This window comes from Akebia trifoliata, chromosome 1 (genome assembly GCF_017979445.1).
Source record: "Akebia trifoliata isolate Shusen 1 chromosome 1, ASM1797944v1, whole genome shotgun sequence".
Classification (NCBI taxonomy): domain Eukaryota; kingdom Viridiplantae; phylum Streptophyta; class Magnoliopsida; order Ranunculales; family Lardizabalaceae; genus Akebia; species Akebia trifoliata.
In genome coordinates this window covers 29,872,182-29,895,813 of record NC_141375.1, presented here as the reverse complement: position 1 = coordinate 29,895,813, position 23,632 = coordinate 29,872,182, and the positions used below count along the sequence as shown (strand labels likewise).

General features: G+C 33.7%; 3 protein-coding genes across 6 annotated transcripts; 2 read left to right on the top strand and 1 right to left on the bottom strand.

The window, feature by feature from the left end:
* The first annotated feature begins 4,725 nt into the window (after positions 1-4,725).
* On the top strand, positions 4,726-8,417 carry LOC147411605 (S-type anion channel SLAH4-like). Of its 2 annotated transcripts, none has more exons than XM_086450223.1 (2): positions 4,726-5,638; positions 8,091-8,417. In XM_086450223.1, the coding sequence occupies exons 1-2, from the start codon at positions 4,784-4,786 to the stop codon at positions 8,373-8,375; spliced, it is 1,140 nt and encodes a 379-aa protein (XP_086306349.1). In that variant the 5' UTR covers positions 4,726-4,783; the 3' UTR covers positions 8,376-8,417. The 2 variants fall into 2 exon arrangements, 1 of the variants encoding a protein (XP_086306349.1); XR_015180464.1 differs by lacking the exon at positions 4,726-5,638 and adding an exon at positions 6,685-7,029 and having other exon boundaries at positions 8,091-8,231.
* A 636-nt stretch (positions 8,418-9,053) lies between these two features.
* On the bottom strand, positions 9,054-11,658 carry LOC147411604 (uncharacterized). Of its 2 annotated transcripts, XM_086450250.1 has the most exons (3): positions 11,513-11,658; positions 11,251-11,428; positions 9,054-9,789 (listed from the first exon to the last, which is right to left on the bottom strand). In XM_086450250.1, exons 1-3 carry the CDS (start codon positions 11,531-11,533, stop codon positions 9,371-9,373), a joined length of 618 nt encoding a protein of 205 aa, XP_086306376.1. In that variant the 5' UTR covers positions 11,534-11,658; the 3' UTR covers positions 9,054-9,370. The 2 variants fall into 2 exon arrangements, with proteins under 2 accessions (XP_086306376.1, XP_086306365.1); XM_086450239.1 differs by having other exon boundaries at positions 11,251-11,642.
* A 4,620-nt stretch (positions 11,659-16,278) lies between these two features.
* Positions 16,279-21,486, top strand: LOC147411603 (dihydrolipoyllysine-residue succinyltransferase component of 2-oxoglutarate dehydrogenase complex 2, mitochondrial-like). 2 transcript variants are annotated; one of them, XM_086450213.1, is made up of 15 exons: positions 16,279-16,435; positions 16,773-16,837; positions 17,005-17,079; positions 17,891-17,951; positions 18,067-18,094; positions 18,349-18,419; positions 18,535-18,609; positions 18,740-18,795; positions 18,883-18,927; positions 19,044-19,319; positions 19,602-19,696; positions 19,919-20,009; positions 20,098-20,208; positions 20,607-20,801; positions 20,933-21,486. In XM_086450213.1, exons 2-15 carry the CDS (start codon positions 16,793-16,795, stop codon positions 21,122-21,124), a joined length of 1,416 nt encoding a protein of 471 aa, XP_086306339.1. In that variant the 5' UTR covers positions 16,279-16,435; positions 16,773-16,792; the 3' UTR covers positions 21,125-21,486. The 2 variants fall into 2 exon arrangements, with proteins under 2 accessions (XP_086306339.1, XP_086306343.1); XM_086450217.1 differs by lacking the exon at positions 16,773-16,837.
* The last annotated feature ends 2,146 nt before the right edge of the window (positions 21,487-23,632 follow it).

The window sequence follows — 23,632 nt, the reverse complement described above, 5'->3', positions numbered from 1 at the left end:
TGGTGAACATCAACCCATATTGGAGACCGTAAGATATTCCTTGAGATCACTATTAGTGTATCTTGCGGACCATCGTTGGTTAAAATTAGGGGTGCAACTTAATTTGATTCAAACCAAGAACCGAATCAAATAGTGAATTTTGGGTTGGTTTGATTCGATTTAGACTAGTAACGGTACGGTTTCGGATTTAAAAAATGAAGAATCAATGAATTTGATTCGGTTCTCGGTTCAGACTTTGTAAAAAATCGAATCAAACCGAAAATCGAACTAACATGTTTTTTTTAAATATAATAAAGATTTTTTAAAACCCTAAGGGCGTCTCCTCTTTTCTTCTTTCCTTCCTCTGCTCTCTCTCTCTCTCTCTCATCTCTTGCAAGCTGAGGTGCTACGGGCTGCCTCTCAACTCCGACGGCTAGTCGCTGGTGACTGACGGATATTCCTCTCTCTCTCTCGTCTCGTCTCGTCTCTTGCAAGTTAAGGTGTTGCGGGCTGCCTCTCAACTTCAGTGGTTGGCGGCTGACAGATAATCCCTTCTCTCTCTCTCTCTCGTCTCTTGCAAGTCAAGGTGCAGCTGCGGGCTACCTCTCAAATTTCGTTAGGTTTCCAAGAGAACAATCTCTCCTCGACAGTCTCCATGTATGCCATCTTCAATGTTCAAATCATCGTAAGTCGAAGAGCTCGAATCCGTCTTTCCATTTCTATAATTTTTGAAATTGAAGAATTTGGTTAGATTCATGTTTCTTATTACTAATTATAATATTCATCCGATGTTTGGATCAGAGAGTGGGAAGAATGGATGGACAGGATTACCATTTGTGTATGATAAGGTTTGCCCAATTCTTAAGCATATTTGAGAAAGAGGTTACCGAACCGAACCAAACCGAATTAAAGTCGATTTGGTTCTAGACCAATTTGATTTGATTCTGGTTCACATATAATGAAATTGACCTTGGTTGGTTCGATTTTGATTTTGTTCTAAATCGAACCAACTCGAGCTAAGTTGCACCCCTACTTAAAATCTTGAACTTGTACCACATGGTCCTCCCCAGGTGGATGCTAGCACTCCTATAACTAAAGACAGAGATTTCAAGGAGATTGAAAAGTAAAATTTAGTTGTTAGTGACTTAGTGTAAAACTTATTTTAATAGTTTGAGATTAATGTTTTTTTTTTCAAGAAGTGTTAAATGAGTCCAAAAGCATAGTTTGTCTTGTATTTGGAAGTCAAATTAGGAAATGGGGGTTGTGACGTATATGTGAAAATGAATCGCAACGTCTTATGGTGTGTGAGTGTGAACATGGGTGGGGTCAGGATTTTCTTGTAGAGGGGGCAAGCTATGATTAATTGTATGGTTGAAGAACTTGAGGATGAATGGTTTTGAGGAGAAATTCAAAGATTTTTTTTATTACAAAGTGAAGAGAAGGATATTTAGATAATGGCAAATGAGGTGAGAGAGTGGGGACAAATAGGGCATGTAATTAGTTGAAATTATAGGGGTGTCTCAAAGTTTTGTGGGGGTAATTGCCCCCACCAGCCCTTTACTAACTCCGCCCTTGAGTGTGAAAGTTTTGTCACGTCTTGTAGACATAAGGATATTTCTTTGGGAAATGTTCAGCAACAAACATTTTGGCAAAACATTTTTCAAAATATGGGTTAGAGGTTTTGGAATGGGCTGACTTTTTGTAAGGATGATCTCTACGGTGAGGAGATCATCATCACCAAAAATCAGCTCATTCCAAAACTTCTAACCCCATCAAAAATGATTTATAAAAAATGGACGGTCCACGATTTTTCAACTTGTAAACTGGAGCTAGAAGTTTTGGAATGGGCTGATTTTTGGTGAGGATGATCTCCTCACCGTAGAGATCATCCTCACCAAAAATCAGCCCATTCCAAAACCTCTAACCCATGTTTTGAAAAATGTTTTGCCAAAATATTTGTCAAAATGTTTGTTGCTGAACGGGACCCTATTTCTTTGGGTCTTTATGTAAATGTTTGGAGTATTTTATATAAAAAAAATTGAATCAATCATACTTTAATAAAAATGGCCATGTATCCAATTTTATAATTATATTTTGTATTAGATTCCATTTAACTTAAGAAATAATAAAGATTATTAATTAATAGTTAGGAATAGTTTTTTTATTTTATTATGAACAATGTCAAAGTATCTATGATTATGTGCATACCTCCACATCAGTGCAGTGTTAAATGAAGTGTCTAGGCAGTTAGCATTTTTTACAAACATGTTAAGTCTATGACATAAAATTTTTATTTTGCAAAGTTATATTTAAGAAATAAATAATCATTTACAATTTTAATTTAAAATATAGTATCTTTTATTAACACAAACATGTTGAATCTAACACATTGTTGTTAGATTCCAAAAGTCAGAGACTATTTAGAAAGAAACCCCTCCCATGGGATTATTTAGTGATTTTCCCTTATAAAAAGTTCGGTAGGTTCGTAGGAGTATGATGTTTTAAAGTAAATTTTTGACAAATTTAAAATAAATAAGGACAGTAAAAATATCAAAAATGTCCGCGACTATCTAAAGGAAACCCCTCTCACAGGATCTCTTAAGTAATTTGCTTATTAAAGATTTGTAGGTTCGTAGGAGTCTTGTGTTATTTTTTAATTAAATTGTTTACAAATAAAAACCCCACTCACATGGTTGATTAAGTAATTTTTCTTTATTAAAGTTTCGTAAGTTTGTAGAGACTTGTGTTATTTTTCTAAGAGACGTGTTGTTAAGGGGAAACGTGAGTGATTAGGGAAAGATAAAATCTTAAAAATATGGAGTGGATAAGTAAAGAAAAAAAAAAGACTTGTTAATAAAATGGTATATATATATATATATATATATATTTAATTTAATTAATTATCAAATATGGTCAGGAAGGAAAATCAATTTGCTTTTTAAGAACATCTTCAATGGCATCTCAAAATTTGGTGGCAATTCTAAAATTTTGGAATTGTATCCCATAAATGGTCTCAAATGAAAATGCTATATGAACTTTAAAAAATCGAATATACTAAAAATAATATTATAGTTAGTATTGCTTTTAGATTTTTCAAAAGAATCATGCTGGAGTAACATTGTAGAAAATGTTTCTAACGTGGATGTGTGTCATAACTATAGATGTTCTTTAGCAAGATACGAGTGAGATATCGATGAAGAGCATCTATTGTTATGACACACATCCATGTCAGAAATGTCTCCCCACAATGTTACTTCAACATTATCCTTCTCTAAATTGGCTAATATCTCTTTTGTGTTAAAAAAAAGTATATTTTGAATAATTATTTTTTATCAAATTGTCATCTAAAACATGCAAAAATATTATTTTAGATTATTTTTTGATAATTTTTCATTCTAAACATATCAATGACATTTTTCTTTAAAGATGAAGCACTAGACAGACATGTGTCAAATATGATAATTTTTTTGCTTTCTCATATAAAAAAATAAAACTTAAAAGAGGTACTAAATATAGTATTGCTATTGAAGATGCTCTAAGGATATATGCGAGTTTCTATTAACACACCAATTTATGCATAAAAAGTCTACCAAGGATTTGTGTTGTATGTAAAAGTTGGGGGGTGTTTGTTTAACGCTGATTTCAGTACTTAATGCTGAATGCAATTTAGCTTCAGCAATCAGCACGTTTGTTTACTCCACATTTTCAACACTTATTGTTAAAAAATAAGTGAAAAGCATTAAGTGAAGTTGGATCACTTAATTTTTTTGCTAAAGCGGTAAGCACTGATCTTTTTCAACACGGACAAGTATGCCCTTATACTTGAAATGATATTACCTCTTATGTCCTATGGATAATGATATAAACACCTCACAAATTAATAAGGCAACCCACACCAATATTATCTCTCTCCTATTTTCTCTCTCATCTACGTATTTAAATAATATTAAATATTAAATATTTTAAAAAAATAAAAGAGGAGAGAGAAATTTTCTCTTTCCTTTTTTATTTTTTTAGAATATTTAATATTTAACGAAATATTTATATTTAATATTCTCTCTCTTTAATTTAAATTAATATTATTTTTTAATTTGAATTAAAAAATTTTAAAATTTACTTTTTAAATGATGTGGAGGAGAGAGAATTTGTTCAGCTAGGTTCCCACTAAATAATTTTTATTTTTGAATTTTATTAATAATTTTTCCTTAAACATATAATTGTTGAAAATGATAATATAGTCAATTTATCAGTTTTCAGCATTAAGTAACAAACAAATTTATATGATTACAACACTTAATTTGAATCAGTTCAGTACAATTCAGATCGGTAAACAGATAACAATTTTAGCACTTAAATTTAACGTTTATACAGTTTCAACAATTTTAATTATTCAACACTTATTTGTTCAATTTAACAAACAACACCTTGGTGTGGTCAATAGAATCTCTTTTTATACATGTAACATTAACTACCGTAACAAGTGCGCTTTAACTAATACCGCAGGTGTCATTTTTATGTTTATTTATTATTCTTTCAAAGTCGAATCACAAATGTGAGATTATCCTTTGGACGATTCTGATTCTCTAATTCCACAACCACTCCTTACATTCCGGAACCAAGTTCCACCTAGAAATGGTTTCTTCAATATTTTGAAGCATCTCTCGTACATCAAAGTTTCTTTCCCACCCTCTCTCGTCACTATATATAAGCACACAAAGAGAAACACTCACTATATGTAGAAGTAGAACTTCCATCACACATATATTTCGATAGTGGAGAAACATCACCTTTTCCTGTTATTCCAATGGACACCGTTGGATCTCATCAGACTCAAATAGAACTCATCATCGATGCTTCCACTCTCACCACCAACCCAACCCTAACCCAAACCCAAGAACTCTCCCTCTCCATCTTCATCCCTCAAAAAAGATCATTTTCATGGATCTTAACCAGAATCCATGCTGGTTACTTTCGTATAACTCTCTCTTTCTGTAGCCAAGCCTTACTATGGCAGACCATCCACACCACTGTTTCCCTTCCCTCATCAGCTTTCATCTTCCTTTGGTCTCTCTCTCTCTTCACACTAACAATACTCTCACTTCTCTACATAATGAGGTGCTTCTTTCACTTTCACATGGTTAAGTCTGAATTCTTACACCATATAGGAGTAAATTACCTTTTTGCCCCTTGGACCTCTTGGCTTCTCTTACTTCAATCTTCACCCTTCATTGCCCCTAAAACTAATTATTATCTAGTACTCTGGTGGTTATTTGTAGTCCCTGTAGTGATTCTTGATGTGAAGATCTATGGTCAATGGTTCACGAAAGGAAAGCGATTCTTATCGATGGTTGCGAATCCAACGAGTCAGATATCTGTGATTGCTAACTTGGTGGGGGCAAGAGCTGCAGCTCAGATGGGGTGGAGAGAGAGTGCCATGTGTTTTTTCTCATTAGGGATCACACATTATTTGGTGGTATTTGTTACACTATATCAAAGATTGTCGGGTTGTGATAGGTTGCCTACAATGTTGAGGCCTGTTTTCTTCTTGTTCATAGCTGCACCTAGCATGGCAAGCTTGGCATGGGATTCGGTATCTGGAAGTTTTGGTATCGGGTCAAAGTTGCTCTTCTTTCTCTCATTTTTCCTCTTTGCGTCACTGGTAATTAATTATTTAATATAATTTTCTAAGCATTAAATTTTCATTTAAGGTATTCGAAGTTGGGTTTGGTTAGGATTATTAAAATAATTATCTCATAATTAAAAACGAGAAAACATGATTATATATCTTTTTTAATCTTGAAATATCAAATAGGGTGAATTACCATTCCGTGAGCTGAAAATGAGTTATTTATGATTCAGGATAACAATTCATTTTAATTACCAAAAAGTAAATGATCACTTTTACATTAAAAAACTATTCAGAATGGTAACGAATTCGACGGGTTTAAGTGATTATTTCCAATTAGTTAATAGTCATTTAAAACCTGTGAAATAGTCATTTTAAAAATCTATGAATTCATTATTGTTTATGTTTTTATAATTAAAATGAACAGTGAGTAGGAATCATATGTTCGTCAAAAGTTGATCACTTTTTTATAAATATCCCTAAATATGTTTATTATGCTTTTTATACTTATAAAAGTGATACTTTTCTGCATTTAGGATATAATATTTTACATCATAGCTTCTTGATTAATTCTGAAAAAAATATATATATAGAGTAGTCAATAAGATTCTGAAGAAATTATTATTAGGCAATTTTTATAACAAATATATCTCTATATATATATATATATATATATATATATATATATATGGGAAATGTTCAGCACCCTAAGTTTTACCACACACTTTAACAAACGTTTTTTGTCCTACATGGGTTAGAAGTTTTGGAATGAGCTGATTTTTGGTGAGAATGATCTCTATGATTAGAAGATCATCCTCCCTAAAAATCAGCCCATTCTGAAATGTTTAGCCCCATGTTTACACGTTGAAAAATTGTGGACCGTCCATTTTTTGTAAATCAATTTTGATGGGGTTAGAAGTTTTGGAATGAGCTGATTTTTGGTGAGGATGATCTCCTCACCATAGAGATCATCCTCACCAAAAATCAGCTCATTCCGAAACTTCTAACCCATGTAAGACAAAATGCGTTTGTTAAAGTGTGTGGTAAAACTTAGGGTGCCGAACGGGACCCATATATTATATACAATAATGCCATTATTAAAAGAAGACAGAAAAAAAACTTAGTTTTTTTTTCCTTTGTTCACGAAAACAATGGATTCTCATTTAAGGCGTTTATTAAGGAATGATAGATCATGGAGGTTACTAATGTAATTCCCTTTATACTAACATATTTACTTTTTATCCACCCATGGGTTGTCTAAGTGGTAAGGGCGAACACGTGAAGTGTGGGTTAGGCGCACGTTACGGGTTCGATTCCCCTCTTGAATTTTTCTCATGATTTAACTGGGAGATCAGGGCGGTAGGTTGTTGTGGTAGTCCTCCCCGAGACTAGTCGTGGTGCATGCAAGCTGGCCCGAACACTCGGTTAGCAAATAAAAAAACATATTTACTTTTTATATAATTTTAACATAATAATTTTAGAATAAGATTTTGATGATGATTTGTTACAACTTACAACTTTAAATCTTTCAAGAAAATAAAATAAAATATCATTTCCTTTTAATTTCACTAGGGAATATTATTTGGATTTTAAAATATAAAAAAAATAATTAAAGAATAAAAATTTACTTCAACAATACTCATCCATCTCTCATTGTAAGAGTAAAGATTTGTAAATGTTTTTGAAAAGTTGATTATTTTGCTAGCCATGAGAGTAAATCATGACATAGCCAGGCAGCACAAAAATTATTGGATTTTTGAACCCATCGTCCTAAAACCAGGCATCTTGCTTCGTCCGCCATTGATCAGCTATATCAAGTTGACTCATCCGAGTCGTTATGTTTCAGATGAGTCAAATCATTTAAATCAAATTTAAAATCATTCATTAATCATATTTATATTTAAATAATAATAATAATTTTTTCTTAGAATTTATGGATTTTCACTTAAGTAGGTGCACAAGCTCAAAAATAAAAAATAAAAAATAAAAATAAAAAACTGAGAAAAGAGATCTTTAGCTTTAGATTTAAATTTTAAATCTAGGAGTTCAGTGACAGTTCATTTTCAAACTCAAGATTTTTGAACAAAAAAAATATTTTTGTCAATTTCTTTTCAAACCCAATCTAGACCACAAACAAGATGACTAAGTTGTCATTTGGATCAACATGACAGTCCATGTGGCGCAAATGTAAACCTCGGTCCATGCAACCTTTTCTCATATATATAGGTTGAGCCAAAATATGAGGAAAATGATTCACGTTGACCATCTCGCTCGTTTTCCTAGAACGGAATGACTCACCTGAATCATCTTGGTCTGGGATGAGTTTTAAGACCATGTTCTGATCCCATCATCATCATCATCATCATCATCATGATCGAACTCTTATTCCAAATATTTGATTTTTATAACCCCAATACACAATAAATTAAAATGTTACAATTGAACTGATATTATGGCTTTATTGCTTGTGACATAATTAAAATAGGTATGCAGACCAACCTTATTCAGGAAATCCATGAGAAGGTTCAATGTAGCTTGGTGGGCATACTCTTTCCCCCTTACAGTCCTGGCCATGGCTTCGATGGAGTACGCACGAGAGGTGAAGGGTGGCGTAGCGCACGTGATAATGCTCATGCTATTAGCACTCTCTGTTCTAGTCTTCCTAGGCTTAATATTATTTACAATAATCAACACTAGAACACTATTATCCGACAACGACCCCATTCTCAGTTCTACAGTTCCACCCATAAATGTAAAACTTCATGAGTAGGGTTTCAATCAGAAAGCCATGTTCAATCCAAAACTATGTATATCTTCATAAAATTCTTCTACACAGAGTTTATCAGATTAGTTGAAAAATATTAATGTAAGAAATTTGTGTGAGTTTGTATGATGGGAACAAAATTTTCATTGTAAAATGTAGGGCGTTTAATCAAAACGGCCCAGTATTTTGCTAAATTACTCAACCTGTACATATTTTGAAACATTTATCGAAACATGATCTTTTATTTGAGATTCACAGGAAGGGCACAGAAAGTAAAATCACAAATGTGACCAAATACCCATCTTGGTAAAAATAAATAAATCCCAGAACAGTACGATTGCACTTTTGATAAATATTTTAAAATTCTGCCTAGGCCACTGATTTTGGCCTCATCCATTACAAAGAATTACATAGATAGGAACAACGATGAAGAAATTTCACCATTCATAGCTTGAGATCCTTTGAAATAGACTGGGTTGCCTGAGGACTCGACCCAAGCACAAAGCTGACTTTTGGTTTGGGCCCTGAAATTGGTGGCAATTTTGCCCCGCCCGGGTAGGGGCAGGTTCGGGGTGAATACTATTAATCGAGGCTGGGGCTGGATTACTTGAAATGAAATCATAGGTAATAAGATGTACTGATCTGAGACTCTGAATCACTGATATACCGAGGAAAAGAGAGAACTGAATGCCAACAGGTGGTAACATCCGAGAAATATATCTTTTTTCTTGATTCGAATTTCACCAAAATCCATATACAACATGACAAATTTCATGAATAAGTCCAATCAACAAGTTACGAGGCGATGTCCATCCATGCTACACATCGGCAATCATGCATCCGAATCCACCATGACAAAAGTTATCACCAAAAACCTGCTCTACTTGAATTGATGAATATGAAATAACAACTCATTCATCCACATTTTTTCGCCTCCTCGCACATGAATATATCACACGACAACCCTCTCATTAAAGGATCTCAAACATATACACCAAAAACTATGAAGTAAAATGAAAACTGTACAGTGTCGTGTTATGGATCCCTTGTGGGCTCTTCTTACCATTGGAATGTGACAACATGAGATCGATTGACTGCAATTGGTCTCGAAAACTTTGGTTGTCCTCCAGCAATCGGTCATACTCGAGAAGGAACCTTTCTGATTGCTTCTTCAGATCCATGACATGAGCTTCTCCGGCTTCCACCTCCTTTGCTTTTGTCTTGCAAACAGATTCCAGCTTATTTACTTCAACCTTCCATCTACTGCTCTCTTCCTCCAAGGTTTTGGCCTGTACCCGCTTTCTTTCCTCAATAACTTGATTCTGTTTCGTTATGGCTTCCATGCTCTTCGTTAACAAGAGAAATTCTCTCATATAATTGTGCAACTGATCTATCATCAATGAAAGGAATAAAGAGAATCCTGCACAAAATCAAATCAAATTTGATTCAAACTCACAACATAAGAATTACTGTAAGTTGGGGGCCACTTAAGCCCCTGATTACCTTCCAAAAAAAAAAAAACACACGTATTAATTATTGAGAATATGGGTGTTTAAATCCCGAAAATAAAAATAAAGCATGAGATTTTGTGGAAGAGTAAAACTGCAACTGACATTGAACGTCACACAACCACCCCACATAGGGTTGTAAATCATGTTGTGGTCATATTCCACCATGGACTCAACCCGATTATTAATCTGAAAGATGGACCCATACAAGTCTAAGTCTATCTTATGTATCGAGTATTTGAGTAACAAGTCCGGTCGACAGTCGATTCAACCTCTTGCATGTAGGACTTTCCAAGGGGGCGGTGCATGTGACCGAGGGGAAAAGACCAGGAATGTTTTCTACACAATACTTTATGAATTACAGCTAATTCAGTTTCATTTATTGGTAGAATGAATGATATAAGAAGCACAACCATGAAGGCACAGAACTTCATCTCAATGCAGGATATCACTGAATTAGCATTCTGTAATGCATTTTTCTTCCTTCTTTTATCATTGAAGAACTTTAAAAAGAAGTAACCCACAGTCATCATCATATATTTCTCTCAGTAGGGTTTGGCTACATGAGCTAATCCTGTTCTTCCATTCCAATATATCTAAAACCCTATCAACGGCCTAGAATGAGCTTGGGACAAGGAAGTTGGATCATCCCATATTGGGAAGTTCCATTACTATATAATGCATTAAGTCGTCATCATCAACATCAAATCCTTAACGGGGTTGGCTGAATGAATTTTGTCCCGCCATTCGATTATGACTAAAGCAATCTCTTCTATTAATTCAAGTGTGTTCTTATCTACTCCCAGTTCCCACTACCTCAACTCCTGTCTTCTGTGTCTTTCCTAGCTCTTCAGAACCTTCAACTGGAGCTATAAAAATCCCCATTGCACATTCAATGGTAAAAGCTTTGTTTGAAAAAAAAAAATTCAAAGTACATAGAATTTTTTCTGCTAAAACCCTGTGGCATCAGATCGTGTTTTTGGATGCCAAAGTCACTCCAAGGTCAGTTGAGTGACAAATTAACCACATAATTTGAATTTTATGACGTGGATCCTCATTCCAAGGTTTGCTGGGTAACAAACTTCGTAAAGTAAGGTTTGTTGAGTAACAAACTTTATAAAGTAAGGGTCCCTTGGAGTTATCGGAACTATAACTACATGGGAGTTTTTGTAATAAAAATGCAACAATTAGGTCTGCCTGGTAAATCCTCTAAAAGGAAATCAGATTACATTCCAATCCAGAAACAAAAACTCTGAAAACGAACCACCAAACACATTTCAACAACAAACAAAAAAAACATAAACATCTACTTAATGATCATGATTCAAACAAAAATCGAACAAACACAACAAGGAGATGAGGAAGAATTTTACCCATCAGAGACGCTTCTAAGAGACGCTTCGCCATGAGAATCTGATCCGTTGGATTAACCGCTCCATCTTCGATAGAACGCTTCTGGATCTTGGTTATACTGTATAAAGTGGAGATCAAGACCAGAGAGACTGTCCCTGCAATCGTCTTCACCACGACAGGGCCTCTCCCCCGCTTCACCTGATCCAAACCCAAGATCATCAGTTCTCTCAAAGGAGTTGTAAACAAAAGCATCATAATCGAAGTCATCTCTGCTAAGATTACAGTGAACAAAAGCTGAATCATGTCGATGGAGGATTTCAAAATCGCGAAATTGGAATTAAACCAAGGGAGAGAGATCTCATTCTCATCTTGATCTTAGAAATTGGAGGAGCAATTTTGATCTAGTAAGCTGGACCCGGTTAAGAAATAGATATGGATCGGGTTAAGTACAAGTTCTAGATGCGAGTTTTTGGATCAGGTTAGGATTTATGAGTAACCCTCATATCCACTCTTTCTTTCTTTATGTATGTTGGACTAAAAAAAAGAACTTACGAAAATATTGCAACGAATCTACTTCTAATTCAATTTCTCAATCACAAAAATAAATTATTTGTTGATTAAGGGTATGTTTTGTAACACTTCTGAAGTTTGAAGTCTAAAATCTGAAGTCTGTTTTCTGAAATCTGGAATCTGAAATCTTATTCTAGAAAAATTGTTTGTTTATCATTTTTAAAATATTTTGGTTATAAATAGAATTTTAAAACATAATGATCATTTTGACAATAATACATTTTTATAATTTTAATAAATTATTAACTGAAAAACATAATATGTTCTACATAATGAAATCATCCACACATTTAATTTCGATTTCTAACACATCAAAAGTATTGTTTTCATTTTGAATTCATACTTGAAAAATTATATTCCAACAAAATAATACTCTAACAATAAATAATCATTCATTTTCTAGTTGAAAAATATAAGGTTTTATGGTTCATATAAAAATATAAGATTTTCAAATACAAATCGAGAGACTTTGACAACACAATTGTAGATGAAGGAGAGGTAGAAAAGAAATGAGTTAGAAAAATAAAAAAAATAAGGGTTTTAAGGCTCGTATAAAGAAATGATAAGTGATAAAAATTAGGATTTTGAGGAGGGTATTTTAAGAATAAAAATAAAAAATTCAGATTTCAGAAGTATCGTCCAACATCTCTCCATCACTGGTTCAAAACTTCTAGATTTTGGTTTTAGAGTCTGACATCTGAACCAAAACAAATGGAAATAAAAGTTTCTAAAATCTGAATTTTAAAGGTGGACCACCTCCATTCAGACTTCAGAAGTGTTACCAAACACACACTAAGTATTTAGATCTAAACAAATTGTATTTAGGAGGGTCAAACCATAATCAATGAATCACAAACAGGTTAACCTTCGGCCTAGAGGGACAGAAATGGTTGAAGTCTTGGTTAACTTTCAATACCAACTTGCCCAGCTATCCCTTCTCTTCAACACCCCCATCAATCTCTCTTATTTATTCTTCAAAATTTTCACATTATTCACAATTTGCTAGCTTTTTTTTTTCTTTCAACTAAGGTGTTCTAACCTTAGAGTGCTTAACTAATCTTTGGGCACGTGTAGTCCCCTCTCTTACACGTGTGGGATAATCCTCAATTTTTTTCTTTTTGAAACTAGGCATCTTCAAGTTCTTAAATGTTTCTCATATTTCTTATTTGTCGAATGAACGAAAAGTGAATAAGATCTTGTATATATGGATAGATTCTCAAAATGATTAGAATTTGATATCCACTTAAACCAACAATATGGCCGTATGATCACCGTTGGATTGAGAAAGAGATAAAAGAAGATTGATTGGACTTGAACCCATCAATCTCTCTTATCTTTTCTTCAAAATTTTCACGTTATTCACAATCTAGTAGCTTGGTCAATTACTATAGAATTCCTAGTTTATTAGTACATAGATTTTTTTTTTCAACTAAGGTGTTCTAACCTCAAAGTGTTCAACTAATCCTTGGGCACGTGTATTTCCCTCCCTCACATGTTTGGGGTAATCTTCAATTTTTTCTTCTCAAAACTAGGCATTTTCAAGTTCTTAAAATGTTTCTTGTACTTCTTATTCATCAAATGATTGAAAAATGAAAAAAAGATCTTGTATATGTGGATAGATTCACGGAATGACTAAGATTTGATGTCCACTTAAATCAATATTGTGACAATACAATCATCATTGGGTTGAGAAAGAGGTAAAATAAAATTAATTGACTTGAATCAAGAAAGGTAAGAGAGACCAAATGGTGGAAAGAGAGAGAGAGAGAGAGAGAGATTGTGTGTGTGTGTGTGTGTGTGTGTGTGTGTGAGAGCTGTGGAGACGAAGGGGATGTGCAGAGAGTATGGTCTAGTCTAATCACTAATGACAAATGTCCCATCTGAGAGACTCCTTGACTTTATACAGAGAGGTTTCTTTCTTCTTGTCTAAGATTACGTGTGTCATATCAAGTTATAAGTGGGTAGATAAGACAAGTCACTGTCTTAGTTTGACTCTCATCTTTTTTACTTATTTGTGTCAGTAGGAAAATTTGTTGAATAATTTCAAAATAAAATTCAAATTTTTGTGGTTTAATTTTTTGATTTTTCTTAAGTTAGATTTTAGCGTTTTTTGTGTGTATAAAATTTAGTCCCACATTACTCACAAGTGATAAAGTAAAGTACTTTATAAGAAGAAGTCAACATAGTTAATTTATATTTATGTCGCACTTTTAAAGCTTTGATCCGGTGTTTCGAGGTGGTGTGAAGCACTACCCCCGTGTCGTGCGAAAAAGCAATTGGGTACTTTGACAAGCACTTTACACTTCACATGTACGCATTATCGCAAGGAGCTAGAAAGCCTTAAAGTTTTCGTGATTCTAAAACATCCAATAGTTATGGTTGATCCATCACGTGTGATGGATTGATCGGTTACGATCTGCACCGCACGATCACATTAGTATTCGATCGGATACAATAGATCAAAATAGTACCTAATCAAGAACGATCAAGTGCGTTGGATCAAGTTAGTACTCGATCAGAATCGATCAAGTGTGTTGATTCGTTAAATCAAGTGACAACCGATCTGATGCGATTAAAACCATTAGATCACACAGATTCAACTAATAGGTGTTGATTAAAAGGTATGAGACACATACCTCCGATAGGCTACGATTTAGATCATCAAATTTGAGATCACCCACAATCCAACGGCTCTTGAACCAAGAGATATTAAAACATGACTTTTGGTTAACAGACACAAAAATGACTATAAAATACTAATTAAAAATTATATTTCTTCACTGAAATTTTTTTATGTTTTTCTTGTTATGAACTTAAGTACTTGACATCTTTAGTTTCTAATTTTTTCAAGTGTTCTAGATTAAATCGGATTTTACATATTTCAATATAATAATTACAGTGTAGACTTCTCTGTATCTTGAAGGCATTTGTTCGTTGACCCTTTGTATAATGTGGTTCTAACTAATAGGGGGAATATTTGTCTAAAAGAGATCGAATTTGATTCAAGTCTTAAAGTCCTAAAAATCTCTTTTATCGAATTATTTTAATTTACTAAGAAATTTCCAACAAAATGAATATAGAATAGCTAAGTCAATCAAGAAGTCTGCTAAGGGACTTTCAAGAGTGTTGATATCTCTATTGCCCAAGGTAGAAGCCTTTAGACCTTGCATTTCTATCCATTTGTCATCCTCGAATTTCTTACTTAAGACTCATCAAACCCTAATCCCTCACATGTGTAGGCAATTTTTGGGATACGTTCCTAAGATTATCTCCTAAGGGATGATTTGAACTCAAAACCTCCTCTTTCTTAAGTATAATTATGATCATCCCCCAAATCCTTTGGGGGTTATTAATACATGGCTTTCTTCTTTTTTTGAAAAAGTTTTAATACATGCTTTTTGGCATATGGAACACTGGCACAATACATCCTTATTCCTTACCATCCATTAAAATAATTCTATAGTGCTTACTTGTCCACTCACACTCATATTCCATGACCTTTACTGCTCAACCCTCTTACAAAGGTCAAACATGCGAGCCCATCCGATAAAAAGATGTTAGACTTCTCAGGACAAACTTATCGTTAAGAATGTGTTAATCCCTAGAAATTTGAAAGTGATTTCAAGGAAATCTGTGTTATTCCTCACATCCAAACACCCACTAAGAAGAAAGTCTTGACCCAGGGTTGAGGTTAGAATTCCCCTTAAAAATCTTAGAACCTATCTCGTTTTGCCACGTGAAGATGGTAAAGAGGAAAAGGTAAGTCTGTCTTTACTAAATTAGTAAGATTTCAAATCTTACTAAGGGTTCAGCTACAACTTAGTGGCATAAAAAACATGATCCAAAGTCATAAGGATGTAGAGGACTAAATTATCTGAAGCTGATAAATAATTAATTAAAAAAAATTATTTTTTACTGTTAAATTTTAATCTTAAATTTGAAAGATTGGTGGGAATGAAGTAATTGTCTATTTTCAAAACCATTAATCAAGTCGTTCAAAAATAATGTTTTGATTTATTATTTTTCTAGATTTAATTTAAAAATAATGATGAAGTGCCCTAAGGTTGGAATCTCATATCACACTTCTTATCATCGTAAAAGTGTATGGGAACCAAAGATATTTCATCGAGATACGAATAAAATATCTATGATTCCTATCCACTATCATGTCAAGAGTGCGATATGAGGTTCCGGCTTAAGGTCACCGTTGCACAACTATTAATTTTATCCATGTAATCTAGAGTGGTGTGGTGTTGAATTCGATCATTATTTTTGCATAAATTTTAAATTTCATGAAAAATCGCAATTAAAATATGAAATCTTACTAAGACTAAGTCTGTAAGGAAAATGTTTCTCGCTGGGAGCAACCTGTTTACGCTTTGGCATGACCAGCACCTCAACAGCCACGTGCGTAACCCATGTTCGCGCAGGAATTGAAAGTTACTCTGCCACCCCAGAATACCGCCCCAAAGAAGCGGAAATAGAGTGAGCATGTGAGATACAAAGAACCCAAAGAAAAAGCGTAGACAAGTTCTAGAGATAGCCAGGAGGAGCAACACCATCAATATATATTCTCTAAATCATACATCGCTCGATCTGCTTTTCTAAAGAAACTGATTGTGTTTTTTGAACCAGGTTTGCTACTTTGTCTTTTTTTATTTATTTAGATCTGTTTTCATGGCTACTACCTCTCAAATCTAAGGTTTCATTACTTTTGGTATTTTTCTTTGTCTTCAGTTCTCCATTTTTTAATATATTTCTCTTGTTCTTGGATCAATACTGATTTTAGATTTATCATTCTGTTTAATAACCTTTTTTCCTCTTTGGATCATTGTTGGTTTCAACTTTTAATTGTAGAATCAAGAGACTTATTCGAATCGCGACTTTTATGAATCGAATTTCACAAAAATGTTTGATCAGATCACTTCTAATATCTAGAATTTGATTTATCTTTTACTCTACTGATGATTAGGTTGATCCCAAGAAGGAAAGATGTGGGGGATTATAAGGCGAAAAGCCAGCTCTAATGCTTCTTTGGTAGAATTTATTTTTAAATTGATTTATTATTATTTATTGATTAATTTTTTGGTTATTTGTTATTGATTTGCGGTTCATTTAGTTGAATTTTGATAAACTAATTTGATTTCATGAAGAAGTAGAATTTTTTTGTCTTTTAAGCCAATTATTTGTGTTTTTGTCTTTAGATTTTAGGGAAGTCGATGCAGAAGATTCGACCTGCAGTATCTGCACCAAGAAATTATACAGTGGCAGGCAAAGAGGTATCAATGGGCCATGGCTTCCATTAGTTGCTCTCTATTTGTTTTTTGTTTGTTTTTCTTTATCTTAATTCAATAATGCGCTCTTGTGGTTGAGAGCATCCATTAAAATTGCTTATTGTCTTTTGCGGATATATTTGTACACTTAGATAGTATTTGGTTATAATAGAAGTATTCAAACTCGGCATATCGTTGTAAGTAAGTTGGGAAGGAGATTCATAGGAGGGAAAAAAAAAAACAAATACCAATTTGAGATTTTTAGAAGGTTGTTGAGCTTCTTTCATGCATTATCACTTATTTACTTCTAGGATGGTCTTTGTAGGCTATTTCCGACAGCTTTGATAATTTTCTTCTTTTTTTCTAAAATGAGCTGTACTTCTGCCTTGGATGGAAAAGATCCATTTAGCGGAAGGATTTGAGTTTCCTATGCAGAAAATGAGATGGTTGTAAAATTCATATGTCACCTTCTATTTATCTTCATGAGGTCACAAACATCCTTAGATTATTGAAGCATAGTAAATTTGTATAGAAAGCTACGTATGTGGATGAAGCAGCCTCCATGAGAAATGACGGTGTGGAGTTTTCCTAAAAAAATTTATATACAAGTCATATAAATTATGTTGTGCTAACAACACTGATGACAGTCTTTTATGAGGCGTGTGTAGTTTCTAGTTGACTAAGTCTCACTAACTTGGCTAATGCTTGCTTATGTATTAGAGTTGTTTTCTGGAGTTCTTGGAACCTTCTTGCAGTGATACTGTGGAATATATGTTTTTTTTAAATCGCTGCTTACTATTATTTGTAAGCCGTACAGATTTTACATCTTGGAGGAGGACCTAAACATGCTCGGAACTTTAGTTCCCATATTTTGCCAGGTAATATTACGAACTTAAAATAGTTCACTGGCTGCTTGGTAGAAACTGATTACGATAAATATGGTTGTTTTCAACTTCATAAGAACTGATTTCTAAGAATTCTGTGCCATTACAGGTGGTCCAGTTAGTTTGAAGCCTATCAGGTTAGCATCATCTCCTATACTATTTTTTTTATATTAGAGAAATACATCCTTTACATGTTTCGCAATCACTTTATTTGTTCCTCTTGAACTTCCCAGTTTGTGGGAGTTGACACTAAAATCCACCTCAACTCATCCACAATGTTTTTTTTTTTTTTTTTTAACATTTGTTTGCGGTGGAGGTGGGGAAGGTTACCATTCCTTGATATATGCTTCCTTGGTATCACTCATAATTTTGCATATGATATTTAATGTAGGGAATTGGTTGTATTACTCCAAAAAGATTCTCCCATCCAAGTGTGGGGCAGATCATTTTCTTCAGACAATGGTGCGATATCCATGTGCTTTCCTTGTAGCTAGTCCTTCTTATACATGCTAATAATTGGTTTTTTCCTTGAAGCATTTTAAGTTGAAATGCTTCTTTCTTTCTTTTTTCAATGAAGGTGATTTGGTTGAAGCTGTTGTCCCATACATGGGTGAATCCATTACTGATGGCACTTTGGCAAAATTCTTGAAGAGTATGTATCCTTATAATGCTTCACACATTAAAAACATTATTCTTTGTGCTTGTATGTCATTGAGTATGTATTCATGCACACACATAAACTTCTTGTTTGGGAACTCATGTATGTGATATATTGGGAGCAGAACCTGGTGATAGTGTAAGAGTTGATGAACCAATTGCTCAAGTTGAAACTGATAAGGTACTTCTCATGAATTTAGAAATCCCGAGGGATGTTACTGGCGCTAAATATATATTTCATGATTCTTGAATTGTGCACTACCATCAGGTTACAATTGATGTTGCTAGTCCTGAAGCTGGAGTTATTCAGAAGGTAAAATATCATTCCCACTGAATTGTTTGCTGTTGTAACTAAGTACTGTTTCTTTTTCTTGATTCTTCTTTGGAAGGCAATAAACTTCTAAATGTGGCAATTATATTTGTTGGTAGTTTGTAGCCAAGGAAGGTGATACTGTGGAACCGGGAACCAAGATCGCTGTCATTTCAAAGTCTGGTGATGGTGTGACACATGCTGATCCTCCATCAGAAGAGAAAACAGTTAAGGATGCTTCTCCGCCACCCCCTCCTGCAGAGGACAAAGTCGACAAACAGAAGCCGAAAGTAGAATCCGTGGTTGTTAAGGAGAAGCCTAAAGCACGTTCTACTCCAGCTCCTAAAGCCTCGGCTACTGAACCTGTGCTTCCTCCTAAGGAAAGAGAAAGACGTGTAAGTCTTATGTTCTTTCTTCTCCATATGTTCAAAAGAGAGATTCTATTGCCACCCCAACATTTGCTAAGACCACCCCATTTCATATGAAATATCACCAAAGCACTAGCACACATCTTGGGGTGCTCTTAGTAAAAGAAGTTGTGCAATAGAAGCTCTTTTTCAAAGATATACTTGGTATGAATTCATTGAACTTTATCCTGTTACTCACAAATGGGACGTTTTAGCAAAAGGAAGCCTGTTATCATTGCTCAACTATTTTTAAAAGTCCCATGATTGCAGGTTCCAATGACAAGGCTCAGAAAACGGGTTGCTTCACGCCTGAAAGATTCTCAAAATACATTTGCAATGCTAACCACATTTAATGAAGTCGATATGTAAGTTCTAATTCACCTATTATGTATTCCTCTACTTAGCATTGCCTCTTATTTTTCAATGCAACCTATCTTTGTACTTAATATGCATGTTTTGACACATTTAATGTTTTTGACTTTTAGAATGATGTGCCCATGCAATTGTTCTTATATATAGTTCTAGAGATAATAGAAACATTACCGTATTGTGATTGGTTTCCCTTTTTGATATCCTGCATAATGCAGGACCAACTTGATGAAGCTCCGTTCTGATTATAAAGATGCTTTTGTGGAAAAGCATGGAGTGAAGTTAGGGTTTATGTCGGGATTTGTGAAGGTATCATTGTGCCATATCTTTAATTTGCACACACTCATACAGGGAAATATTTATGTTTTCGTTTGACATCATTTTCGCTACGTTCCAGGCTGTGGTTAGTGGGCTCCAGAATCAGCCAATTGTCAATGCGGTCATAGATGGGGATGACATCATATACAGAGATTATATTGATATCAGTATTGCTGTTGGTACTCCGAAGGTTTGTCTTTGTCCTATAACTTTATTGCTATGTCACTTTAGGTCACATTTTTATTCAAAGATTTTATCTTAGAATATTAGAATCTCTAATTTCGAAGTATCTGATTTCTAGCGGGCATGCCTTCCAATCTTAGTTAGAAGGTACCCCTAATTTCTAGCCCTTCTGATCATTGAGTAATTATAGAGAAACTTTTAGATAATAATATTTTATTCTAAAAAATTGGTCAACCATTGGTGTTATTGATGGATGATCTTATCCAGACGGAATCACAAAGTGTCGGCCACTGAGTGGGATAGCTGGATAAAAAGTAAAGCTATTTAAAAATTAACCAACAATATGTAAAAACTAAAGATGTCAGTATTTGAACTGAATTGAGTCACCTTTGTTTATTTTTCCAGGGCCTTGTCGTTCCAGTCATCCGTAATGCTGAAAAAATGAATTTTGGTGAGATAGAGAAAGAGATAAACAACCTCGCAAAGAAAGCAACTGAAGGAACTATTTCAATTGACGAGATGGCCGGAGGCTCATTTACAATATCTAATGGTGGTGTCTATGGAAGCCTCTTGAGTACTCCCATCATAAATCCCCCTCAGGTACATCATCTCTGTATAGCCACATCTTTTGATTCAGTTGGAGAAAAATTGGATATATTGGACTACATACTCAACTGAAGTTATTCCTTAATAATCAAAAAGAAAATCTGACTAACAAACCTTTATGGCAGTCGGCTATTCTGGGTATGCACTCGATAGTGAGCCGTCCAATGGTCGTTGGAGGAGAGATTGTTCCAAGGCCAATGATGTACATTGCACTGACATACGATCATAGACTGATTGATGGAAGGGAGGCAGTTTTCTTCTTGCGCCGTGTCAAGGATGTTGTTGAGGACCCTCGCAGACTTCTCCTTGATATATGATCACAAACCTTGGCAAACTACTTGCACTTTATGATTTGCTGGTATACTTAGATTTTTGTCTATTTCAATATTATTATTATTGAACTAGAATAAATTTGCTAAAATTTTGTAGAATCATGTTGGTTTACCCCTTCAACAGATTCTACACTTGCGGCTTATTTTAATTGAATTTGCAAGGAGAGTCGTTATTAGGTTACGAATTCATGGTTTATATTTCTCTCTTATATCAATATGTCGTTATATTCCTTTCGTGTTTGCTTCCCATTTGATGGGGAATTCTCCAATTTTAGATCTCTCTTGGAATTGTATAATAGATTATGCTCCTTTACTAAATAATTGAATAGTATTTGCTATTTATCATTCATGTAGCTTCTCTGGGTTGGATTTTTCTTTCAAGTGAGGTCCATGTTTGTATGGCTGCAAGCCTGCAATGCGATTGCCCTAGTGGTTTTGATTAGAAAGGCTGGTCAAAGGCCAATGCTTCCTTCTTAGATCATTCAACTTGCCTTGGCAGTAGTGCTCTTTCTTGAAGATAGTGCTAAGCTAAAAGACTGGTAATAAACATGAGCCTAGAGAGAGAATATTTGAGAACAAATCTTTGGATATCCGGTTGATCATGATTTCAATTTTAGGGCTGTTGTTCTTGTGGTCTAAAGTGTATCCTGAGTTTAGAGGGGTAAGGTTTGAGGATTTCGTCTTTAGATGGGAAGGGGTGTCCTGTATTGATAGAAATTAATCTCTTGTAATTGCGCTTGTGTGCTTGGTTGGCCATCGCAACCGACTAAGTTTCAATTTTATAGTTATAAATGAATTTACTTATTAAAAATAAAGGGAGCACTTGTGTGGCATGGAGGTTTTTGTACAGTACCATGTGTTTCGGGTGCTGAAGTCCTCCAGACATTAAGGTGGTCTACCATGGTCGTGATGTTGTGACCTTTCAGCAAAAAGTCTTGGGAGAATGACTCTAAAGGACTCTTTATTGAGAATAAAGAATACGGATTATTTAAGTCTGATTTAATAAAATACCTTTTTAAGAAAAATATATGAAATGCCCTTTTAATAACTTTACAAAGTGTTTGATCTAAAATATAGGAGTCATAAAAAATTTGACCAATTTATATAGTTATTAATATTTTTATGAAAAATAAAATATAAATATTTTATTTATTAAAATCTATTCATAAATTCAATATAATTTTTTTTGACTCATTTATGTCTAGTTGTTAATATTTTAATTGAATCAATTCGATGAACATTCAAGTTAAGTTTTAAAATTATGTTTTAATTATTTAAAATTATTTATATATTTTAATGAATCTAATGTACATAGACCAAATCAATTTGATGATGATTATACTCATCTCCACCATCATCATTGTTATAGTCGTCGTCGTCATCATCATCATTATCATATATGTGATTTAAAGATTACTAATTTCAGTAAGAGAAATAAGTTTTTTTTTAGTTGATCCTTAAGAGATGACTATAGTTAAGGGGCATATCCCTAATTATAAAACATAGGAGTAGCTCAAATATTCTCAAATAAATATGTTTCTTTAAACTTCAAAAATCATTGAAAGGGTTATGTATTTTTGCTTCAAAAATCCTTTTTAGACTAATGTTTGATAAATTTGGTACTAGAGTCCATATTTTTTTAAATGAGACTTTTTGGTACATATTTTTAAAAAAAAGGTCTTTGCAGTCATTGTTCGAAAAGCCTTTTAGATTAATTTCTGTTCACGAACGTATTCAAGATAGATATTTTTATTTGTGTGTGTGTGGGCGGGGCCGCGGGGGGGGGGGGGGGGGTTGATTTGAGGTACTAGATTCACATGTATGAAGTTTTTAAATAATATCTTATGTAAACCTATCAAAAAATAATAATAAATAACTTATGTAAATAATTAGTATTAAAAAAAATAAAAGGATTAAGGTGGTCATACATTTTTGAAATTCAAGTTTAATTCTCTACATTGTTAATAATAATAAAAAATATTATTTAATATTTAAATAGTTGAATATTTTTGGAGTAAATTACTCTTTTATATTCATTGCAAAATATAACTAAGTACTGTTTTTTGAAACCTTTTATATATATATATATATATAATGACTTGGCATATATATTATTATTTTATTTTTAAATGTTTCACATCGTATGTTAACATTGATGAAGAAATAGAAGAGAATATATAATTTTAGCATAAAAATAGTATTTGAGAGGCACACCCACCCTCGGTTTAGAAGGGTCTTTAGGTGCCTCTTTGTCTAAGGTGTAAGCTAAACAATTTTTGAAAAACTCGAAACATAATTTTGACTACAACTTGGTTAGCCAAAAACCTAAAATAAAATTTAAAAAAAAAAAAAAAAAAAAATCCTCTCATATTTACACGTGACTAGCAATCAGAAATAAATAGAATTTGTTGGTTTTTAAGACCAACTTGCCATGAGGAAACCAAATAAGAGAAAAAGTCTCAAATCTACAGTTAATAACTGTGGTTGGTAACA

Bases quoted from the DNA above. Each gene is read 5' to 3' on its own strand.
- LOC147411605 (XM_086450223.1), top strand. From the start codon at position 4,784: ATGGACACCGTTGGATCTCATCAGACTCAAATAGAACTCATCATCGAT. The intron at 5,639-8,090 runs GTAATTAATTAT...TAATTAAAATAG, and splicing joins TTTTCCTCTTTGCGTCACTG to GTATGCAGACCAACCTTATT.
- LOC147411604 (XM_086450239.1), bottom strand. From the start codon at position 11,533: ATGATTCAGCTTTTGTTCACTGTAATCTTAGCAGAGATGACTTCGATT. The intron at 9,790-11,250 runs GTAAAATTCTTC...GATTTTGTGCAG, and splicing joins CTTAGAAGCGTCTCTGATGG to GATTCTCTTTATTCCTTTCA.
- LOC147411603 (XM_086450213.1), top strand. From the start codon at position 16,793: ATGTGGGGGATTATAAGGCGAAAAGCCAGCTCTAATGCTTCTTTG. The intron at 17,952-18,066 runs GTAATATTACGA...GTGCCATTACAG, and splicing joins TAGTTCCCATATTTTGCCAG to GTGGTCCAGTTAGTTTGAAG. The intron at 18,420-18,534 runs GTGCGATATCCA...TTTTCAATGAAG, and splicing joins ATCATTTTCTTCAGACAATG to GTGATTTGGTTGAAGCTGTT.